This window comes from Excalfactoria chinensis, chromosome 3, assembly GCF_039878825.1.
Source record: "Excalfactoria chinensis isolate bCotChi1 chromosome 3, bCotChi1.hap2, whole genome shotgun sequence".
Classification (NCBI taxonomy): domain Eukaryota; kingdom Metazoa; phylum Chordata; class Aves; order Galliformes; family Phasianidae; genus Excalfactoria; species Excalfactoria chinensis.
In genome coordinates this window covers 100365979-100390866 of record NC_092827.1, presented here as the reverse complement: position 1 = coordinate 100390866, position 24888 = coordinate 100365979, and the positions used below count along the sequence as shown (strand labels likewise).

The following is a 24888-nucleotide window of genomic DNA, read 5'->3' as shown; positions in this document are numbered from 1 at the left end:
CACTTACGTAAGTTTGCAAATCTGGCTGAGTCTGTTACTATAATGTTATTTTACCTCTCCTGACTGTGGTGGCATTGCACGCAAGAAAGTATTCAGAGTAAAGTTAATTATAACGGCAATCGTACTGCATTATATGGAATGTTGCTTCATTTTATTTACTATCCATACTTCAAAATTACTCTGTGAACTTAAAGCCTGAAGCTTTTTGCTTTAAGGTACCAAAACACATCTCGTGTAAAAATGGTTGAATGTACTGGGCGCAGTTGTTAGCTCACTTTTCTTTGTTCTCCCTGCTTTCTGGAGAAAAGATCAAACAAAATGCAGTGGCAGGTAAGGATGTCTCAGAAAACATGTAGAAGAAATGTAGCTTCCTGTTCCATAAATTACTTGTACTCTGCTCACCAGCTGCCTGTTATGATGTTTTATTGATGAATAAAAATGGTGTCTCAGGCAATAGAGTGCCTTGCATCTTACAACACTGCCAGTTATAAAGATGTCTTCTTGAATAAATTTCCCAATTAGAAAGTATTGACAAAAATATTTAATCTTTTTTACATCAAAGTAAGCTCAAACATCTGCTGCCAAAGTCAGACAATATCAAGTAATCTTTTAAAAGTATATTTTTATTATACTGACAGATGCATGGCTGCATGACATAGATGTCAATTTAAGTTACTAGTGCCATTAATACTTGACAAAGACACGCTCCCAGAAGGATTTACGTTTTTAAAACGTTGTCAGATGAGTATATGCCAACAAGAAGTAACCAGAGTTAGTCAGCTGTGTTGCTAACAAAGCTAAAAGCATGTTATCTCCGGAGACATCACAAAAATTGGTATTCACATCATTTCTATTTTCTAACTTAACAGAATTGACAGCAGGGAAAAAAAAGGCATTTTTGTGACTGCAAACGTCGGTTTAAGCAACCTGTATTTTTTCACTTCTCATATCTTTTGGCTTACAGCACAGAAAGATTTTCAGTTTCATTTGAGGTGAACTTCTTTGGTGTTCACTTGCTCTCCACAAAATTTCAAACAATCCTTCTTCTTGGCAAGGGCATCGTTGTCAAGAGAGCACTGAGGAAATGTGAAGACTTGTGCCGGAGTTTCTGCTCCGCTTACTCAGTTGAATAAGTGTTGGAAAGCTGTATGACTTAACTCAGTCAGAAAGCTGAGATTTAAAGCATTCATGTCCAGTTCTTATTTGTAAATTATGCTGGAATACTCATTATTTAAATTTGTGCATTTCAGTAACCGGATATTTCAATATGAATATTTCATAGTGAGAAACGAAGCTTACTTAAAATTCTTTTCTCCTTTTCTACTGCAGAAGTATTTTGGAAACAAACACCGTTTTTTGGAGCATGAGAGGTGTGTTCTGCATAGGACTGACCAGTGCTCACGGAGCTCGTTTAGTATCCCTATCCTGATGCTGTTCTTGTATATTTAAAAGAATAAAAGCCAAAACCACTGAGGTGCTGAGTCATTAGAATACTGAACTCCTGGTTGAGTCCAGGGTCATAAACACCTCATTAAGGGCTAAATTGCTATACTGAATGAATAGAGACAGTGTTTTCTCTTATTTAGATTTTTTAGTAGATTTTTTCTTAGAGAGGAGCCTGAACTTTTTAGAACCAATCCTTGCTGCTAATGCTTCTAGTGTCTGTAATAATAAGAACTCTGGACCAAAGGGCTGGAGGCCACATTGCTACTCATTGACTTGCTTTTGTTTGCCATACAGAGGCAGACAGAGGGTGAAATCAGTCTCTCCAAATGTAGTGTCCAAGACTCTTTTAAGGAGGGGATGCACAGCATCTCATCCTAAAGCTGATCTTCAATATGCACCCTGGAAACTGATGAACAAATGCTGCTGTTTCATTTTCATTGAACCCTATATTAGCTGATGCAGCCTCTTGCAGGTCAGCGCTAAGGGGGGTGTTTTGGATGGGGTTTATCAACATGTGTTATATTGCAGTCTGGCGAGGAGCTGTGTACTCTGATGGCTGCCTGACCACTCCATGTTACTCTTCTTAGTGTAAGTGAGCACATATTAAAATCACATTTTAAAATACGTATTGTGACTGATTTTCAGAGTAGACGCCCAGCGATCTATTGTAGTTTTTTATGAGGTGGTTTTAGATAGGTTGGTCAGGTCAGCTTGAAAGGATCAGGTTAGGAATGAAAGGAGGTGCAGGAAGTCCTTAGCATGCATTTCTTTGTAGTACCTCTTAGACTTTTCTTTATTGTTCTCTGTCTCAGTAATGGTAACAGTTCTACTCCCCCGCTCTGCTAAATCTTGTGTGATTTGATAATCCTATTCATCTCTGGAATGGGGAGATAGGGGCGGAAGATCAGTCAAGATGGATTTACAAGATATCCACAAATATTGTCTTGTGTGCTACTTAAGGCTGGGCATGCCTTGAGTTGGATGGGAGAATTGTTCATGCACAGTGTAAGGCTGCAACCTGGGAGGCAGTTTAGACCACATCAGCTTTGGAGGCTGAAAGCCTCTAGAATCCCACTGCTGGTTGCTCATACATATCTACCTGTACAACAGGAGCCCCGTTCCAGGTGTTTCACGAGACTTTATCATTTGGGAGCAGCTGTGGATTAGCAAAAGGGAAGGAGAAATCATACTGTTCCAATGTAATACGATGTGGCTACAGCTCTGGGGCTTTGCTCTCTGAATCCAAGTGAAAATCCCCAGTTCTGGCTGTGGGCAAGGTGTTCTTACAGTGTTAAGCAACTAGGTATTTCTTTAATGCTAACACTTGCCCAAGTGTTCCCAAGTTGGCTGAATACTAGGAAAAACTCCATAAGAGTGGTGAGGCACTGGCACAGGCTGCCTGGGGAGGTGGTTCAGTTGCTGTCCCTGGTGTTGTACTTGGGGACATGGTACTTGGGGACATGGTTTAGTGGGCAGCACTGATGGTACATGGATGGTTGGACTGGATGATTTAGAGGTCTTTCCAAACCTTAATGATTCTAAGATTCTGTGAAAAATTGAGTGTTTTATTGAAGCTGCAACAGATGCATTGGAGCCAGAACTCTGTTAGAAGCGTTTTTGCTGTTTCTACAGAGAAGAGTGTGATGCTGACTTATGTGTTATTAGCAAGAGTGCATTGGAAAGGTAAACATTATCAGAAAGAAATGCGTGAGAAAAGCATAATTCTCAGATGAGAGTTTTGCAGTGAGGATCTTGGCTGGGTTTCAGAAGGGTCATTTTTACCAATGGTAACTTTTATGGCAGTGAGGTACAGCAGGTCTTAGTTATGTCTCTCAAGTCTCTCAGAGATAATGACTAAAAAACCTAGGATTTGACTCATTCAAGAACTGGAATGGTGATTGGAGGTGCATCCTACATTGCCAAAAAGAATAATGTTGAATAGCAGACTCATGGCAGAAGATAACGTTCTGTCACTATTATTTTATTCTGATATAAAGTATACTGATTTTTATCTCAGATATCACAGTATCACAGTATCGTGCGAGTTGGAAGGGACCTTAGAGATCATACTTGTTTTACTGCAGGGAAGGTGATATTACCTGTTACAGGAGTACTTTGTAAGCTGCTGTAAGAATATGTGGCTGTTTGCAGTTTGTGTCTGTCCTTAATACTGAATTTCAACAAGGACAAGAGCAAGTAAATATAGAGAGACTGAGGTTCAATATCACTCTGTGATATTTGTGGATGACACCAAGCCGAGTGGTGTAGTTGGTATGAAGGGAGGGATGCCATCCTGAGTGGATGACTGGACAGGCTTGAGGAGTGCGCCCAGGTGAGCTTTATGAAGTTCAACAAGACCACATGCAAGGTGCTGTTCATAAGTTGGGTCAATCCCAGATCAGTACTGACTGGGGGATGGCTGAACTGAGAGCAGCTCTGCAAAGAAAGAGTTGGGGATATGAATGGGTGAAAAATGGGATATGAGCTTACAGTGCAAGCTTGAAGCCCATCAAGACAGTTGTGTCCTGTGCTGTATCAAAAGAATGGTCGAGGATGGTGATTGTCCACCTCTACTTTACCCTTGTGTGACTGGGGCACTGGGCAACCTGTTCTAGTAGAAGTTGTCCCTGCCAATGGGGTGTTAACAGTCTGGAGCTATTACAGTAGTTTGTGTTCGACAAAAAGAGGATCCTATCTATCTCCAAACTCCGCTGCTACCGTCGTCTGTTTCCTAGTCCCATAGTTCTGCCTGTTGTGTATCTTTTTGTGAGCCATTTACCTCAATAATGTGTTGAAAAATAGTATAAAAAAAAATAGCAGCTTGTTTTCACCTCATTTACTGGGTTGAATCTTAAGGAAGAATTCCAACAGCCAGGAGGGAGGATATCCCTTTCCAGGGATGAAAGATATAAGGAGAATGGAGGGAGAGATCTTCCTATTTTATTGGCACAAGCTGAGGTGTGAGGGAAAGACGGTTGCAAATAGTTGAACTGAATGTGAATAATAAGTCAAAGACGTATGTAGAGTCTTGGAAAAATAAATGAGGAAAACTAAGTTTAATTTTCAGTTTTCTGTGAATGCCTCAAGAAAGTCACGGGGAAAATAAAAGAAAAAAGTTGGGAAATTTGGTGTTTAAAGCCTTCTAGATAAGAAGTGGCTAAGGGAAAGAATAGAAACAATAACTTGTAGCAACAGATAGCTTGGATACTGGAAAATACTCCATATATCATGTCCCGGAGCAGGATGAGGACAGGCAATAAGAAATACTTGCGTCCATCCCATATGCTGTTGCTTTTTCTGCTGTTTTTCACTGTTATGATATGGCAGGGCCCAACCATCTGAAGGGTGACTTTTTTACCTAAGTTTTCCTTCTGTTTTTGCCTTTGTAGTGATAAGGAAATGTTTAGTGTGCCTCCAGTTTTGCTAACTTTATTTGGACGAACATGTGCATCACCATGCACTGAACAACACCTTCCATAAGTGATTTATCTGTTTTTGGGGTAAATAGGTGGATGTTTATCATACAGAAATAATTGAGCATACTAAGAGAAATCCTAGCTTAGCTGAATACTGTTGGAGAGCACACAGTGATTTCAATGGAGCCAGGCCTTCTCATAGTTGTCCAGAAAAGTCCCATGTCTTAGAAGATGCGCAGAGCTAATGAAAAGTTGCATCAAAGTCTCTCTAAAGAGAGACCAAAGTTTCTCTAAAATGAAAGACTGTTGTACTTCATTTGGTAATCAAAAATAAATGTGGTTTATAGAATTATAAATTCAAGATTGTAATTTCATAAGCTATTCAGCACATTAAATTTTAATAATTTTGTTCTGTTTTATTTATTAGCTTACATGCTCAAAGATATTGCAAAACTGTGTAAAAGTAAAGATTATGATTACAAATTACATAGATTGCATTTGCAGTAAATGAGTTTGGGTAAGTGGAGACTGGTGAAATTATTGAAATGAAAGCAATGGCAAATGTTTTGTGAAACATCTTCTGCTTTGGTTCCAACTATATTTAGGAAGCTCCCAACTAACAATTCTCCTTTTGTTCTTCTTGCAGCTAATTCCAGCCTTCTTGGAGGTGGAGGAGGTAAGTCTTCTTACCCCTACAATTCTGTGATTCTGTAGTATCCTATTTATTCTGACTGTGGAATATATGCTGAGGACATTATATATATAAGCTGAGCAGTGTTCTGCTGCTTATAAAACAGTATGTTTTACACGGGAAAGTAAGATTATTAAATGGGAAACTCCAAAAAAAAGTCAGTAACATTTGATACCATCAAGAACCTGGGCTTGTGACTTAATTCATTTTCCTTTCTGGATTTGAGTAGGGGTGACCTGTGTGTGGGGCTGACCAAAATATTAAGGAACCAAATTGTGTTACTCTACATTGTGGTTAAGTAATTCGATTTTGTTTTAATTTTTTATTTTGGTTACTTCAGGGGAATTTTGAATGGATCTTAATGGTTTTAAAAGAGTTACAAATATAAAGCAAGGTAAAATGTCATGATAATGTGGCATTATCTTTGCACTTCTTTTTTACTTGTTCCCTTACCGCATTCCTGCTTCTAAGAGGTACAAAATGAATTTCAGTACAGATCTTCTGTGCATGATGCTACTAACATATCCACTAGTAAGACAGAGGTGCGAGTGTGTACAGTGAGCGCTGTTTCTAAATACATTTCCTTTTTGAACATCAGTGCTATTTTGCTTTTTGCAGTACGGCAGGAGCTAACATGAATGTTACAATTCAGGAAAAAAAAACATGCAGCGCTTGATTTCAGTTTTCTGTTACTTACCCTGCCTCCCAGAGGGAGGTAAAAGAGCTCAGTTCTGGAAATTTCACAATGTAGGAGCAGTGCAGGCAGCTACTAATCTTTCTTCCTGGCTGGAGTTAAAAGGACTTGATGATCAGAGCTTACATATGCAAGGGTAAAGGAAAGGGCTCTGCAAAAAAAAAAGGAAAAGAAAAAAAAAAGACAGAAAATTGCTGTTGCTTGTGAGGCTTTTGTTTTAACAACCTTAACTGAATAAGCAGCCCTTATTTGTGAATCATGAGCCGGGGATTGTCACATGAAAAGGTGCTTGACAACTGCAGCGAGACATCTAAATAAAATGGTTCATGTTTCTCAGCTGTGTATATGGATGTTAAATGTATGGAAGCCTTACCTGATAATCCCGTTGGATTAATGTGTTTCTTTTGATTTGAGCTAGTTGCTTGCAGTATACCGTTTTTTTTTCTTTGTCTAAAAGATAATCCTTTAAAAGGTAATCCTTCGCTAGCGAGTTGTGTTCCCATGGAGCGATCAGCGTACCTTCTCTCTGCTGCTTACTCCCAGCTGGTAATGTGAAAAAAAAAAAATCAATGCAAATGTTCAAATTCCAATCAGGTTCCCAGAGCACTGCAGCTCCTAACAGGATTTGGCTATTGACTTTCAGTGGTATTTATTCAGCTGGACTGTACTTCGAAAGTTGATATCCTTTCAGCATGGCGCTTGGTAGCGTGGCCCTCTCTCCATGGCAGAGGGGATTTTTCCCGTCTTTTAGGGATATTTTTTCTGCCTTCCCCACCACTGCTCTGGGGAGGTCAGTCTGGTTGCAGCAGAGAGCAGTCACATTGCTTCTTGGCCACAAGTGTAGCTCATTTCACCTGTATATTAAACATGCACTCAACTACACAGCTCTCCTGCATGTTTTCCCCTCTACCAGACAAAATAAAGGCTGGAAATCTCTGATTCCTGTTTATTTGTTGGCAATCAATGAACTTCTAATGACTGATTCTTATACTGGGGATAGAAAAATGAAGAGTTTCAGGAGCTGGGCACAGGCCTCTGCCCCGTTCCCGCCATGGCACCCCTCCTCAGGGTGGCGGTGCTGCCTGCTGAGGTGATGGCGGCAGTGGGCAGCTGAGGTCAGTGTGCTGCTGCTCCTTCCTTTCCATTCTCCTGGTCCTCCTCATGCGCTGACATTGATTTTTGGCTTTTTGCCACTTTTCTGAACTAAGCTTTCACAGCAGTGACAGAAACACGTCTGGTGGGTCAGATTTTGGAGCTGCAGCCGGCCAGCATCCAGCAGCCCTGACCTCCCTCAGAGGAGGTCTCCCCACAGCCATGCTGCTTCCAAACACTTGCAAACAGCACCCAGTGCAATCCCAAATCCTGTCATCTCCGGTGGAGGATAACCCCACATCCTGTTGATTGCTGATGGAGGTAAAATACTCAAATAGGTTGCTTTTTGGCTTAGAATTTGATTGCTTAATGTTGCATTCCAGAGGGGCCTGGGTGAGCTACTCTGGGGTAGGGCAGCCACTTTACCCTTGGTCACTTCTGCTGTAGAGTGGGCTCGTTTAGGTTTACTAAATCTCCTCAAGGAAAAAGCCTGAGAATTTTGCTTAAAAATTACACCTGACTTTGGATAGTGGCCACGGATTGTGTGCATCCTGCCCTTGAGGTGGCATGGCAGCTGTACTCCTTCAGACCAGAGAAATATAGACACTGTGTTCAGGCTGGGGTTTGCTGAGGGAAGCAGAGAAGAATGACCCACAGCATGAGAGGCAGTTGAAACCCATGCTACTGGAGCCTCTTGGGTAATGAACCTGCTGTTGGCAGTGTGCACTCCTATGCAGAAACGATCCTTTCCTTCAGCTGTGAGCATTTGGTTTTAAAATTCCAGGTATGACTTCTTTTTTTTCCCCCTTTTCTGCAAGTAAGTGGTAGCAGTAGTTGGCATGCAATATTGCTGGTGAATTATTAAAACTTTATTATATATGTAAACACCAACATCTTCTTTTGATTGAGGGTACTGAATATTTACGATAATGCATAATACCAGTATAGTTTCTCCATTAATTGAATTCAGATCTCTACAGTAATGCTGGATAATTAGATCTCTCTGTCACTGCTGGGGGTATGAATATATGTCTTAGTTTTACAGAAAAGGAAAACCAGAAATTTCAGCTTGCTCTAGTTTGAGGCAAAAGCATTTGTGATTTTGAGCGGCTTTGTGCTATGTTTGATATCTTTTCAGAATGAAACACAAAATAGCTGGATGTCATTGTTTGTAAGCCCTGATCTAACACAAATTACTCAATGCTTGTGGTTAAAACATCTTCTGGAGGAGATCTCTTGAGGAACCCAGTGGGCACCATTGTTGGTAAACGTGGCTCACTTGCTTATAAGTCCTGGTTGCTTTGGGTGGCTGCCCGTCATCATTCCCACGTCACCTTGGAGCCACATCAGGGCATCGGTGTGCTTTGATTTCACAGAGCTGAAATAATGATTTGTTCCTGCATTCCAAATTTGAACGACGTCTTTTCATTTTTATGGCTATTTGGAATGAAGAGATAAAAGTACAAAAGATACCAGAAACAATTTTTCACAGAACTGTTTAATCATAAAATCGAGAAACACACAATAGAGTTTTAGAAGAATCTTTAGTTAAATATAGATGTCGAAGGTTTCTTTCTGCTTTTCAAATAACTCGGAAGTCTCCCAGATTTTATTATGAGTTTGGGGAGAAGTCTTTTTCCTTTTTCTTTCTTTACTGTTTTAAATAATTGATTTTTAATTAGGAGGCATATTTCACTGTCAGGACTAGATTTATCACACATTCAGCATCTCACTGCTCCTATTAACTTGCACAGAGCATTGTGACTTATTTGTGCACCATGTATTATTTGTCCCATTACGCTGAATAGTGCAAAGGTGAAAATTATTAAGAAAGTTACATCAGGAGGCAAAATGTTGAATAATTTGAGAGATGGGTTCCCTTTTAAAAAGTGTATTCTGAAGTTCTGGCTGTTCAGAAATGGAGACACTATTTTGCAAGGCAGTTATTACTCTACTTGCAGGTCTGGGGCTTTGTGAAGGAATGGAAGCATGTGATCTCATGCAGTGTGTTACAGCGAAGTGAGCAAGAGCTGAATTCCCCTCCTCCCCCCTCCTCCATTCCTCCACTAAACAGTCTGGGATAGTCTGGGGTTTGGTGTTTTGTGCCCCTTTTCCAATTACCTCATTTTCAGTTATTTTCCTTGGGGTTCATTTTTCCTTTATTTCATTTGCTGACTGTAATCAAGTTCTTGTTGCATGCTAATTTCTGGATTGGCTTGCTATCCTTGAGCTTAAATTGAGAGTATATATAAAACAGCAAGCTAGGGAATTTTTTTCCTTGTAAGATTTTGGTGCCTATGTTAGAGCTGGGGAAAGAAGCATCTCAGTTTAATTTGCCCTATGATGCATACAATTTTTGTCAGCTATTTGTACTTCAAAATGGTAATTTGGAGTTTAAAAACTGCGATGAGACAGGTTATATCCATAGTCTTTTGGAAACATTGTTTGGACCCAGTTTAAGTTGGTTGCCCAAAAAGATCTGTCTCCTTTTCTGTTCGTCTCTGTTTTGGGGCCAGTGTAAGTTTTTCTGGGCCATTCACTAGCATGGAAAAAATTAATTCCTATGTTGTCATAAGCATGTTAGCATATCTTAAATGTAGACCAGACCTACCTCTCCAGGCTTCCAAGACATTTGGAGGCAAATCATTTTAAGCAACTTTTATGGCTTGGGGAATTTATGTTCAAGAGCTTGGTTTGGAACTGGGTTTCCCTGCACAGGATCAGTTAGACTCCACTTTGAATTTGCTTCTTCTATTTGTCTTTACCTCTGCATTAGATTAGGAAAGTGGCAGAAAAAAATCTGTTTTCTCCTGCTGGAAAGAAATTACCTCAGCCTGACTTCTGCTATGGAAAATGGGTTTATCAGAAGGAAAATGAGCTGTTCTATGTCCTTTTACTGAGCCTGAGCACAAAATCACATGAAGGAGGAGATGGACTTTGTGCGAGGCTCTGTGTGCTGCTTCAAAATGCAAGCAGCTGCTGCAGGAATTTAATTACGTGTTCTTCCTCATCTGAATAGAGATTGAATGAAAAGGGGAAGAGTGATATAGACCCAGTTTTTCAATTTTATTTTATTTTATTTTTTCCCCAGCAAGCTGGTATCTAGGCAGATGGCTGTCACTACTTTTAGGGCTCATTTGGGTTCTTGGATTGTACCATTTGGGACCAAATTGGTGGCAGAGCGTTCAGCAAAACCATAGCGGCTGTTGCTACTGCTGTGCAAAGAGGGGATAGCCACTGCTGCAAGTGGTGGTGCTACGAAGGCACCCTGTCTGTTTGCCAACTGATTACTGACTAAAGAGCTCAAAAAGCTGATGACAACTAATGATAAATACCATTTTTAACACCCCTCTTGGACAGGGATAGAGTTTTCATTCTCACAGCTATGAGTTAGGGACTCTACTAATAATTTCAGCCATCTTCTGATAGCTAAATCTCTGGGGGGGGGGGGGGGGAATAAAAAAGAGAAAAATACTTGAATACTGTTATTGTCTGTAATTTGACATCAAGTTATATAGCAAATGAATATTCGTTTGCTTGAGAAGTGAAAGTTATTCAAAGGAAAATGGGAGGCAGGGATGAGACAACTTGCAAAGCTCCTCGCAGTCATATAGAAGGAGAATATTTTAAATAGACCAGTTCTGTGCTGGCCCATTCAATAACAGTAGAAAGACAAGCCTGTTCCATCCTGATCTGAGATGAGATGCTCTCTGTTTTGAACTTCACAGCGTTTGGGCTTGATATTTACATAATTCAAATGCAAGTAAAGCAAAGGTTTAAATCCAAAGTTCATATTTGTACACGACGTGAGCATAATGTGAGTGTATCCCTTGAGAGGAGAGGAGTTTGAGAAAGGAGCACTGACAGGATTCTTTCATCAAGAAAATAAGCATTATTATTTTGTATTTTTTTATGTCAGTCTGTTGGCATTTGCTTGTATCTTGTCAAATAGGTTTGTCAGATTGGGGTGCACTTGCAACAAATGGCTTCATGGAACAAATGTGCTTCATTTTGAATTCCTGCTAGCTTCAAAAGCTTTCAGTTGCTTTGTGTGCTGTGTCGTCATATCTTAGCTGTGTAGATAATAGCTGCAAAGGTACAAAGATTTTTCCTAGGGAATAATGATCAAGTAGAAGAAGTAATAATAATCTAAGGCAAATGGCCATTTGCCTTTGTTGCTAATTAATCCTTTTCTGCTAGAAGATCGGTCCTGCAATTTTGTGGGGTTGCTGAAGTGTTTTATCTCTCTTTACTATTAGCTTGCAGTTCTGTCTCATCTCTGTAAATAGGGTGAGTATGAGAGGCTTGTGTCCACAAGTTCCCTCGCTGCCACAGTGTGTCAGCCAATTAAAATGTTTATATTGATGCATTTAGGTATTTCCGTACAGTTGCAATGTGAGTTACATTGTTATCCTGGTTAGAGGTTAGAGTGTAGCCCCTTCAAGGTCTTTGGTTCAACCCCAAATCTTGTTATTTATGAGCTTTTTGTTGGATCAGATCAAAGCAAATAGATTTCTCTGTAATTTTACCTCTTTTATAAAATTTGCTCAGACTTCTTGGGTAAGCCAGGCCTTTGGTTACAGGTCAGATACTCTTGAAACACTTCCATACATAAGCATACTTTTTGCTTTCAGTTACTGCAGTGGGTACTTACATACGAGTTTTAGTTCAATTAAAATTAATGGCTTCTCATTCTCTACTGCACCTGTGATGATAACAATATAAATGATAACTTTTAACGCATGCTGCTGTGATTGTATTTAAAATGTGTGCTCTAATTTCAAATTTACTCTTTTTGTTGTTGTTTAAACATGATACCTGTTTTGTTCCTTGGCTAGATAGGGTGCTAATTTCCTTTCTCCAGTCATTTTATGGATGGTTATAGTTAGGGGTAATAGTTGTAAAAAGGAAGTCTTTGGATTGATGGTAAGTATTTCTTAGTTGAGTGTTGCCTAATTGTATCCTATAAATTAAACTTTCCCAGCAGTTATTTTAAAGGAAGAGTTTTGCTGTTTACAGGAACTGATGCAGGTATAATAAGATCAAGTGTTAAGTCCTGTAGCTCAGTGTAAATAACTTCCCTTTCTTTAGTTATGCCTTCTTAAAGTCATTCTGGGTAAGTTTACTGCTCTGGTCAGTGGACAAAGAACATGACTATGTGTTTTCTATTAGGAAAATATTTTGACCTGTAGTTTGTCCAGATCACGGTTATGTTTTTCCTCAGCCTTCAGTACTGCTGCTGTGTTGCTTTGGTCAGGCACTGGAACATAATGCTTGGTAATTCACCCACTGCTTACTGAGTGCTGCATCCACAACACTCAGCTCTGGATCTCCTGTAGCCTGTCATGTTGGCCTCCCTTCTTTTCTTTTCTTTGGAGCAAATTGCACTGTGGTCCACCTGCAATGGAAGAATGAGCATATGCGGTTTCATATGTATGTTTTGCTTATGACTTTCAAATATGCATACTTGTACATATACATGGCTATATAGTTTTGTGACCAAATCCAGTAGTCTTTTCAGAGACTCAGCTTAGTGTGTGCACAACCATGTGTAGAAACAAATAAAAAAACTATGGCACTACTTTTGCCTTCAGTTCATGGTCACTGAAAGTTTAAGGTACTTTGATAGAAATCCACACCGAAAAGGCAGGGAGTTATGTAAGGAACATATTTCTTTACTTTTTCCATTTGTTGCATGCTATAGGACAGAGCTGCAGATCAGGATGGGAGATGATAAAGCTCCTCCAATCCACAGATATCACGTGATACATAAAGACAACTCACAGTAGGTTTGTCACGTGGATTGTATGTATGCTCCTACGGTGTTAAACACTTCCTTCTATGCAAGTACACAGTCATACAGATTTGTCATCTATGCAGATAACAGTTGTTTTTAAATGTAATAAAGTGCGCTCACTTATCTTAGGATCCTTCTGTCGAGATTCTCCCCCTTGTATCTGAAGGTGAAGTGCCCAGCTCCAAGGATGAGAATGGAGAAAATGGCAGTGCAGGAAGTCACACACATAGGTAGCTCTGTGTTACAGTACAAATGCAGTGAGTCAAGCATTTGGGTATTTCTGCATGCCAGTCTACAGAAGACAGTTTATAAAATTAAGCATTTGGTTGGTTTCCTTAAAGAAGAATCTGCAAATTGGGCCATTTCTCAAGGATGCTCTGCTTCATGGCTCACAGTCTTGACAGCATCCCTTTTGCTGAGGTAGGAATGAGGTGAGCACTGCAATGAAAACAGGTTTTGTTAGGCTCACATTATAGGGGTTGGAGGGACTTTAAATCTTTTCATATTTAACGTCTATCTGTCCTGTGATAGAAGGGCTGTATTATTGAATAGGAAGAAAATGCAAAATGCAATTTAAATTATCAAAAAACACATTTTTTATTTATTTTTTATTAATTCTTATGGCTGATTTTAAAACAAGTAGAACAAAGGAAATGAAGGAGTGAGGGAAGTACTTGACTGGTGGGCATACAGGCCCTTTAGAATATCAGACACTTGCTGAAGCTATTGCACTCAGGTAGGGCAAAAGCCCAAGTGCAAAATAGAGATCTTCAGATCTCTTCCTTGGATGTATCTCCATGTGCCAAGCTACACCAAACTGATCTAAATAATGCAGATGTGAGCAAGAGAAAGTTGCAACAGCCATTTATTGATCCTAGCTGGTTATTCTTTTCACAGCATGTGCTTGCCCAGTAAAATGAGAATATGGGCACTGTATAACACTAGTGCCTGCCCAGCATGTCCTGGTGTACTTGGACTCAGATGGACTCTGGCATCTGAGAGTTGTTGACTTACCAGCTTGGCTTCCATAATTGGAAAAATCTGCAATCATCTTTTCCTGCTTCTAATGAAAGCAGTTAATCGTTAATCGTTGTATTTTCAAGTTAATCTTGACTAAAACCCCAGACTAAACCAGAGGCAAGCAAAAATGAACTGTCAAAATGACAGAAATTACAGAGTTTACAACTTTGTTCCTGCCACGTAGGAGGAAGGATTATGAAATGAGTCTCACTCATACTTTAGTTAAAAGTTCCTACTCTTTCCAGAGAGTTTCTCTTTTCATTTATGAGCTGCCCTGTGCTGATCATGTTTTTCCAGAGTTTCTTTGTTCTGTGCAAAACACAGATTATAATGTGCTGCTTTTCAAAAGCCAGGAAAATCTCCAGCAGAGCATTTGGCAACATGGCTGAGTTTCGGAAGGATTTGCCCCTCGTATCTGTGTGTGCCTGTCCATGCAGCTCTCTTGTATCCGGTTTTGAGAACCGTCTATCAAGCAGAAAATATTAACGGAAAGATTTCTCTACTTAAAAGATAAAAATAGAAAAAAAAACAACCAAAAAACAAACAAATGTGATGATTGCTAATGTCAGATTAAAGCTCTTACGTCTGTGGAACTTATTGTTAACAACCTGCAAGTACAAATCTGCCTGTGGAGTTGCTCATCTTTTCTAACTGGTAAGGTCGGATGGTAACACAGATTCCAGTTGCTGATTTCTGTTCTTGTGCCACACAACAGGCTACAAAGTAGAGTGCTGCTATGATTTCAGAAACAAATAAAGATAACAATTCTGACAATCAGCAGAAGTAGGGGAACAGTAAACCGAGGTGTGAAATAACCACAGACTACTGAGAATGGCTTTGGTAGGACAGAAAATGCATGATGAACCTCATCCATCTCAGCACTGTTATTGCAAAATTTGAATGCTCCACAAACCTGTGGTAAATTTATCCTAATTGCTCTGCAAGCAGAGATGTGAGGTTTTCTCCATTTTACAGCTTAGAAAATGAGACAAGGAAACAGCATGCTTTGCTAAATAGACCAGTAGGTCCAAACAGAAAAGAGCAAAAATCAGATCTCTGAAGGCAATGTGTAACTCACTGGGGTTTCATCATGTCTGTGTGAGTTTTCCAATTTGGAATTTTAATTCCCATTTGGAAGGAAAAAGATCAGTAGCTTTATTGCCAGTTTCATGGGTAGAAATGGGATGGTATCTGTAAGAAGTGAAGACCCGCTCTACTGAGAGCAACTTTCAGATAATGGGACTAAAGTGGGTTATACAGGAGATTCCCTGGGGGAATGGCAGAAGGACCACGAATGGGAAAGGATATACTGGCACACAAACATTTCTACATGAATGAAGAGTTGGAGGTGGCAAAAATGTGATGTAATAGAAGCTACCACTGTTAATAATTCTAGAGTAAATAGCAATTAGCTGTACTTAACTTGGGGCTTTTCTGTGTTAAACTAGAGAGGGGCTGTTAGTCACTATTTTGTATTTGGACAGTACTAATAAGGAAGCACTTCAAAATCATTTTGATGGCAAAAAAAATCCCGAGCCCACTGAGAATACAAGAAATTATATCCTTTTTATCTAGCAAATCTAGAGGGTCCCAACAGCACAGTAGTGTCAATGGATCTTGTTAAAAATAGTAGCTTCTAAGTATGTATAAAAAAGTTTTTTTTCTTCCATTGACCAAGTTGTCTTAGTGACATCTTCTCCTTGTTCTCATGTCACCTCTCTGTAATCTGTAGGGTTTGTAATTCAAGTTTCTTTTAAAGCAAGTTTACCATTTTAAAACTCAGAATCATTTTCTTGCCATTTGGACCAGCAGAACTGCAATGTTGTCGTTTTGGCTACATACAGAGTTGCAAAGAACAAAATATTTTTTGTCACACTTCTACTGTTACAGTTCAGTCTGTTCCTTTTACATTATTAGTTTGTTTCTCTGGGCTTTATAGAGGCATCTGTTTTAATTTTTATTGAGCAGGTCTGCAGCTTAGCAAACTCATGTGAGCTTCACAAATCATTCGCTAATGTGAATGATTAAATCAGTTCTGTCTTGGCTGAGAGATCTATGAGTGCATTGTATGCGAAGAATGTTACAAGGATGTTATTAAGGTGTAAAACCAAGTACTTAAAGTTAGGAAGTGCCAATATTAAAGTTGCCTGCAGGCTTGAAGTCTCTGTGCATTATGCATTTAAGATATTGCCTCTAACTATACAAATGCATGTTCTTGTATGGCTGGAACCTCATTGCAGTCATCAGCTTCAGTCAGAGTGTAATCCCATGTGTTATTTGTAGTATACTTGAACCCCAGTCTGCAAAGCAGTGTTAGTTATGGTACTTATTAGTTTGGCATATTATTTCATAAGTAAATTCAGTATTCATAGGTAATTTATCTTGCTCAAACCACTGGTGCTATCCTTATCAAGAAGAAGAAGAAAAAAAGGAGAGATAAAGATCAAAATTCGAATTTTAAGGCCAAAGCTATGAAACCAAGGACTAATTTATACAACCCACTGCAGCTGTCTAGAACTCCCTGAAAGGAGGCTGTGTGAGGTGGGGTTGGCCTCTTTTTCCAGGTAACAGTGATAGGATGAGAGGAAACGGCTGTAAGTTGTACTGGGGGAGGTTCAGGTTGGCTGTCAGGAACAATTCCTTCTCCCAAAGAGCGGTGAGGCAGTGGCACAGCTGCACAGGAGTGGTGGGGTCACCGTCCATGGAGGTGTCCCAGAGCCGTGGGGATGTGGCACTGAGGGACGTGGGCAGTGGGCACAGTGGGGATGGGCTGGAGTTGGACTGGATGACTTTAGAGGTCGTTTCCAACCTTAGTGATTCAATGATAATTTCTGTATAGAAATCCAAGTCCTTTCATTTCAAATAGTAGATCAGGTAAATTCTAAGTGATTTTGCAGATTAGAATCTATATAGCAAATCTGAATCTAATCCAACACTGTAATTCATCAGACTAAAACAGACACTTTGAGATTCCCACCTTCTTCTCCACTTCTTGTTCCCACCCCCACTACCTGCATTTTGCACTTTACTGTTCCCTTAATCACATCAATTCAAAAATATATTGGCCTAAATTTACATAATAAAAGACACCGGTTTTAGGGAGGCTTTTTTTATTTGGACCATTTCAGGCTGTTGACTCAAAAAGGTTTGCTTTGACATGAATAAAGAGTAAGGAGCTGATTGAGTTAAGTGATGGGTATGGAAACAAGCACAGAGGAAAGAGATGACTGATAACTTCCCCTACTGCTGGGTTAAAGTGTAACCTGAACCCCTGTTTTCAGGCCTTTGAAGCGTGGACAATGAGTGTCCCTTTTTCACCTTAATGTTTCCTTCTCAAAATTATTCTCCTTGTCAAGGCAGTCAGAATTTCTCTCTTTGTCAAGGCAGTCACAGTTTCTTTCTTTGCCTGGCTCACCATCCAATTTCTATACTGGGAAATGGTGTTTTTATTCCCAGACTTATTTCCCAGATTCTCTCTCCCTCTTGGAATCAGCTCCCTTTCCTTGCCAGCTTCTTGTGCCATGTCTGAATCATGGCTTTGGTCACCAAGCCCATCTCATCTCGAATCCTGCCATCCATCTCTGGTAGCACCTCTTCTTCCTTTCAACAGTTGTATTGGGATGAAAAGAGTCGTGAACAGGCAGTAAATCAAGCCAAAGGGATTCATTATTTAAAGAAATGAAAGGGAACTGTCAGCTTCAGAATTGCTGAGAGTGAAGTAAAAAACGATGGAAGCCTACACTTCCAGTTGTCATCATTTTCTCTATTTTAATCACAAATTTGATTTAAAATGATTAGCCCAACCTGGCTGCACTACGGTGGTCGTCCTGTCTGATGTTGTGTTTCTTGTAGGCAGTATTGTTGGTGTGAGGGGATAAAACCCCTGGTGCTACTTCTTTCTTTGTATTTCTTCACCCTGGATGATTTGGCAATGATTTCTCCGCAGGGATTATTTGTTCAAGGGTGGGACCTCTGCTCAGTCCAGACACAGCCCAGCTGTGGTGGGATTCAACCTCTTCTCTGGGCTTACAAGCAATTAGCAGCTCAGCCAGGACTGCCTGCCCTCACTGCGAACAAAAGCTTCAGCAGAGAACTTCTCCCAGGAAGTGACAGCTGGACAAAGAATTGGCAGATTTATCAGACAATTATTTCGAGTCACTTTTTGTAGAGTAGAAAAGCAGCATGACCTCACCATGGGCTGAGATGAGGCCTCTTCTGTGTATAAGTCTGCATGCAGATAACTAGTGGAACGTGTGTCAAAAGAATGGATATTCCTAATAGCTGCAGGTACAGATAGCAGTCATGAGAGCATCCTGAAGGAAATTTGCTCTGATGACTGGTTAGTTTTTCATCAGGAGCTGGAAAATTGCAAACATACCATTATTCAAATAGGAAATATCTGCAAATAGGGTATACTAAGCAAACGCTGTACAGTTCATATGCAATATTATTATATTCTTCCCTCTTGAGAGTTGATTCAGCAGGAGCAGTTGGATGTTTTTAAACATAAAAAATGCGGATGTTTAGAGGAATCTGTTTCATTATTAAGGAAAAATGTACCAATGTGCATCAAATATTCAATACGATCCTCTCTTTTTCCAGAATTAATTCCCAAATTCGATGCTATAAAATTTTAACAGCTGTATGAGAGATCTCCGAAGACCCTTCATTATATCACATTATTGCAGCGTATGTGAAGCCATAGTACCCTTGGTTGCCATAGTTCCTTATTTAATGAAGAAATAACGTTTCGTGGCCACACAGCTGGGTAACCTTATATATCTAGAAGTTTTTTTTTTGAGAAATGATTATCTGCTCCACACTATTTTAACGTGGATTTTGCTTCCAAAAACCTGTAAACTGCATGTCTTTATTATTATTATTATTATTATTATTATTATTATTATTTTTGAGTACACGATAAAGATCAGACCAGGGTTTTGCACAATTCTGCCTGATTCTTCTCTGGGTTTCTGTAATGAAAGGAAGTGTTTTGGCTTTTCCCCACCTTTTTATTTCTTGCGAGGCTGAGTGCAATAGCAAGCTTTGAGTATTGCAGCACAGTGAAGGCACAGAGCCCGTGCTGCTGGGTGTGACACGTTTACCATCAGGCATATGGCTGTATGTTTTAAACAATATCTGAGTCCTTGATTATGTGCTTTTCTTTCATTCATGTTCTTTAAAACCTAATTCTTCTTACTGAACAAGTTGTATCCTGTCTCTTCTGAAACTGCTATCAAATAGCAGCTTAAATGTTATCCAGCTTTAGATGCTAGCTTTAGTTAAATATCTGCCTTGTCAGGGGAGACACTATGAGGAAGACTTGTTTAGCTTCACCATTTGTGGTTGATGTTTAAATAACATCGCAGGCATGAAATATCCAGGAAGGCTGCTAGAGTCTCCAGGAGCTTCTTAGATCAAATTAATGCCCTAATGCTCAGGGAATATTTACAGTTTAATAATTGAGGAAAGTTGATTAAATATACAAAGCATTTAGATACCCATTTTGAGCTCACATTAATTCCTGGCAAATTAAAGCCTCTTGGCATTTGGAGAATTACAGACTTATAGCAGTAGGTTTGGGCCTTACAGCAGTGTGCTCATTTCATGGGAAACACAGTATTTGGGCTGATGATGGTTCATGTATCTGCTTATATTTAGTCAGCTACTGAGTCTGATCTCTTGTGATTGCTGAAAGAATTGAGCTGCTTGTCTGAAAGCGTGTGGGAAGAGGGATCTGATGGCATTTGTAGATTTCTGGATAGCATTTCCCCTAGCTAAGATGGTAGAAGACAACTTGTTCATGTCTTACTCTAGCTGTGGGGATCATTGCTTTCCCTCGTGTGAATCTGCAGACAGCCATCACAACTGCTGATCTTTAGCGGGTCTGGATAAGGATATCTCAGCTATCCTGGGCAATCTTCTCCTTGTACATTGCTATCTATGCCATTATGCCATTGGAACAATTCTTCCTGGAATCCAGGGTTTGTTTGTTTGTTTGTTTGTTTACAGCATCAAACCAGAAGTTAAAGGATACTTGTTGACTTAAGAAACGATAGATAAATAAATAGGGGAAAAAAAAAAAAAGAAAAAGCTGTCTTTCACAACATCTCATCTGTGAGGAAAGCAGATGCCTGTGAAGCAGCCCACAAGGCTAATGATGAGGGACCAGGACACATAAGTAAGAGTCATTAGGATGTTCCAGGCTGCCCAACCTGGTTTTGTTTTTGTAGAGCAGAATGTCTGTAAGGTACACCTCCCAAAGTTCTGCTGAGAGAGATGAGATGACAGCAGTACTCTGCCTCCGCCTCTGTGGGTGAATCTACCCTGGATGTCACTGCCCTGAAATTGCAAAAGGGTGCAAATCGCTGTCTGCTCCTCCTCTGTGGGAATAAATCAGACATGAGAGTTGTAGACTTGGCAGTTAAGCATTTCCATTTGTAGAACACTGACATACTAATGATGGTAATTTTGCATTTGTTACTACATGCCTAATCTAATTAAGTTTTTCTTAGGGTACAATTGTTGTTTTCTGTATTTAATTATGTAAGCACCAGGTGCGAATGTTAACAGTAGCTGGATCCAGGAGGAAACCTTTTATCTTTGTGTTATGCAAGACCCTTTTCTTTATCTTTAATTTTGTACTTTAAAAATGCCTGTAGTATTTGATTCTTCCAAGAAGTTATATTAGCATTTCTGATTGATATGTATAGGAAGCACTAATGAGGGCTAAATGTTTATATTACTTGTAGTTTAAATACGCTTAGAAACGTATATGAGTGCTACATTTTTGGTTTCAGGTGCTGCAGTAGTTGAGAATCCTTTTCCCAGCTATACTGCTGGTTTTGAGGGTTGGCAGACTTCCCACACTCCGGGACAGATCTGCTCCCCTCTATCTGAAAAGGTCTGAACTACGTAGGGGTCTGTTGTCTGAACCTGAATTTCGTGGCGTGCTGGTAAAGCTGCTCTGTGGCCGCCAGCCTGGCTGTGAGCTTTGTGCCGCCATTTCATCAGTGCTTGTTCAGACATCGAAAGGGACTTTTCAGTAGAATTCTTTGCCTGGAATAATAAACTCCAGTATTATTTTTAAAACTCAAGGACCGGAGCTTTGGGATGATGTAAAAGTCTGCTCTGAGGCAAAGTGACGCTCAGTAAGTTTTGAAATTATGTTCATTTTTAAACACAGCGAACAGGAATTGCAGGGAAGATTTCCACCTAGAGATGGGTGATTGTTTTAGTCCGTAAGTAAAATTAAGTAAGGCTTATATTTTCTAGTTTCAAGTCATTTATTAGTAATCTATATTTGCATAAATTCGGCATTATGTATAAGAGAAAAATGAGATTGAACACTTAATGTGGTTGTTCTAAAGCTCAGTGTACCCATAAAACATTTCCCTCACAAAGGAATGAAAATCGCCTGTAGTATTTTCTAATTGGTGAATTATACATTTTGCATAATGATATTTTTGTATAGCACAGAAACCTGTATGCACGGCGAGGTGAAGCCCAGTGCCAGCATGCTATTTGCTTTTAGTGATCTCCTGTGGATTACTTCCAAGTAGGATACTGAGTGCTTCGTGGACCACAGGTCAGTAGTAGTGACCTGGAATGTGTTACCTTTCATTTAGGATCCACCCAACACCCTGTGCCTGATGGTCAGTGTTGATCTTGCTGCAAAGTATGACTTCATGTTTGAACTTTGAACCATCAGTACAGAAACCTTAAAGTTCACATTTGCATTGGTAGAAGATAGACAGCATCCAATGCTTTTATTCAGTGTCTAGGTAAACAAGGAAGCCACATCTGCTGGTAGCTTTGAATTAAGCTTTCCAGTGTTAGTGGTGGATATTTCCCCATCTCTGCCATGGTTCTGCTAGACCTCATGTTTGGTTTATTTCTTACCCTTCAAGCTTCTAATTCAAACTCCGCGCCTTTGATGGTTTATCACAAAATTTGCTCAGAGACTTCCATTTTTAAGGTAGTCTTTTAACAACTACTGATTATGCACTGCTTCAAAGAAAAGTGGTGGAAAACTTTAAAACCACAAATAAAATATACATCAGTAAGTTATAGCGATGAATGCTAACATACAGTTTCTTCAGGAAGAGCCCTTTAGGGAAAGAAGACCATGTTTCAGATGCTAAGAAAAAACAGTAAACTAGAGTTGTGAGAATAGCATGCTAGGGTTAGTAATCTGGTTTTACTGAAAATTAATAAATATTAAAGGAAATCTGTTTAGTATCAGTTCATAAAATTCTGCGCATGAGAATCATAGTTATTTTTTTTTTCAGGCAGCGAGGCCCACAAATGAATGGGAATCGTGACTTGTCACTTAGTGCCAATACTTCTTGCTTTTGAAGTGATTTTCTCATTATCCCTGCTCCGTTTCCCCACCTCCCCAGAAATACAACAATTTACTTGGGTGATAATAAACAGGCTGCAATATATTAGCAGCTGATATCTGCTTCCATGTAGAGATACTTGGAGAAGAAAGAAGAAAAAAAGAAAAAAGACTCTCTTGCAAAAAATATGTTGACCTCATTAGGTGCAAAAGTGTCTCAAATGGCCCTTAAGCAATGCTCTAGCTTCTCCAGCTTCTCAGCATGAAAACATGTCTGAGTAAGTTGTATTATTTCAGGACAGTGAACAGCTTGCTTCAGATCCAGCAACTGTGTTTATTCCTTAGTTTTGGTTTTTCTTCCAAATGAAGAGTGTCACTCTGCACTGTTTACATTTAGATCTCAAAACAATTAAGCTGAAACGGCTTCATAAGATTTGGAGCTGGCTTTCTCTCAGGGAAAGCTTAACATTTAGTTTCCAGAGTCACACAGTAAATAGGCTTATTTTTCTTTTTTCAGGCTGGCGTGATTGCACATGCATTCATCTTTCTGAAGAGCTTCGAATGGTGTTGGTTTTGAATTGTGCAAATTGGCAAGGAAACTTAGCCATAATTTCTATGTAGTGCTTTAATTATCTTTACGAGAAGAACAGCTAACTGATTTATTATATCTTTGAGGATAGTTTATCTTCGGGAGATCCCCAAATTATCTTCAAGGATCTCACTCAAATAACTTTTACATGAAAAAGTAAAAAGCAGTGAAAACTTGTTGGCCTTTGAATATGGGATCAGGTAGAGACAAAATTCACTGATTTCCCTTATTGCATTTTTGTGTGTCTTGCACTGTATCCATCTGTGAAATACACAAACCTTTGCAGTCTGAATAGACCTTGATTTGTAACATAATTATATTGTGCTAAGTCACAGAAATACTATGCTATGTAACTTCAAAGAGACCTGGTGTTGCTGAGTTTCTAGGGGGCCATCCTATTCTTCCATTCCTTCTCCATTTCTGTGTTTCATCATCTTACTCCTATACTGACCTGATACATGTTTCTGAATGTGTAATCCAGTAGTTCTTTGCTCCACTTTGTGATAACTGGCATTTCTTTCTCAGCACACAGTGCTTTCAAAGTAGCTGTGCCCTCTGGCAAGCTACTGAACTAATAAATACATAAAGGGCTGTAAAGCTTATGACCTTAGCTTTCTGATTTCTGGATCCCGATTCAGCTTCCTCCATGTGGAACGAAAGGGGACGCCGGAGGTGTCTGTATGCCACTGCTTTTTCCCTCCATGCCATTCCTTAGCAAATGGCAAAGAACAGAATGTGTTTTGTAGTAGATGCTCTACAAGGGCCGTGTATATGTGGGACTGCTGATGAGAAGAATTGTTAGACAGATACTTTCACAGGTATATGTCATAGTCACTCACCATCCAGGACAGTATGAAGACCTGAAGCAGCAGCAGCACCTCAGACTGCTGATCCTCAGCCCCTGATCTGAGTAAGCCGAGAGCTTTTTCATTTTTCTCCTACTTTTTTTTTGCTGGAGAACAAAACAGCCCCTTGTAGACTGAAAAAGACCCTGGGAAGTATATGGGCACAGGGTGGGAAATGAATGGTGAGGGTTTGGTGAGTAGCCTGCAGCACATAACAGAAGTGGTGAGTACAGTCAGACATCAGGCTGAGAAAATGGCACTCCCTTGCCCAGGACCAGTACTATTGCCTCTGGTGTTCCCTGAGCTCCTGCTTTCTTCCCCCATTAGAGACACTGCAGATCAGCGTCATTCCTCCACCAGCTTTGCAAACAGTGCAGCTGCACTTAAGGGGTTTGCTATCAGCAGGAGCTGAGAGGGCACCAGGCAGGATTTAGCTGCTGTTGCATATACAGTTCAGAATAATTTTCTGCTCCTTTGATGGCTCTTGATGAGTTTTATTCAGTTCCAGTCTAATCAAGTTAATAATGTTTTAGCACATCGCCTTTCTGCAGACTTCTTTTTTGCAGCAGGCAAGTGTAATCTTTCTCAAAAAGAGAAAAATAATTCCCCTTTCATCTTTCTAGGGAAAACTTTACTTTATTCATGTGTAGTGACCTGCTCAACATTTGATAACTAGTGTGTCACTGAAAGTTCCTCATTACGGTCCCAGCTTGCCGACCACCTGGAGTGCTTCATTATTGATGTGAACTTCAGGTTAAATTTTAAGATCTGTGCAGGTGCATTTGCACTATTCATTCCAGGCTGGTGACACATGACTTGCGAAGGGACAGTGTGCGTGAGGCTGAGCGTATCTAAAGATATGTGGAGCAGTTATTATTTTGACACCAGCCATGTGAGGAGTGTAAGGACTGAGGCTCACACTCTGTTGATTATAATCTAACTTTTGCTTTCCTTGGC

General features: G+C 39.8%; 1 protein-coding gene across 2 annotated transcripts in view; it reads left to right on the top strand.

The window, feature by feature from the left end:
- The window catches only part of MACROD2 (mono-ADP ribosylhydrolase 2), an 809651-nt gene that overhangs the window by 161935 nt on the left and 622828 nt on the right, over positions 1-24888 (top strand). For both annotated transcript variants that reach the window (XM_072330921.1, XM_072330922.1), the window contains exon 4: positions 5509-5538. In XM_072330921.1, coding sequence (XP_072187022.1) covers positions 5509-5538 — 30 coding nt within the window. The remainder of the gene's footprint in view (positions 1-5508; positions 5539-24888) is intronic.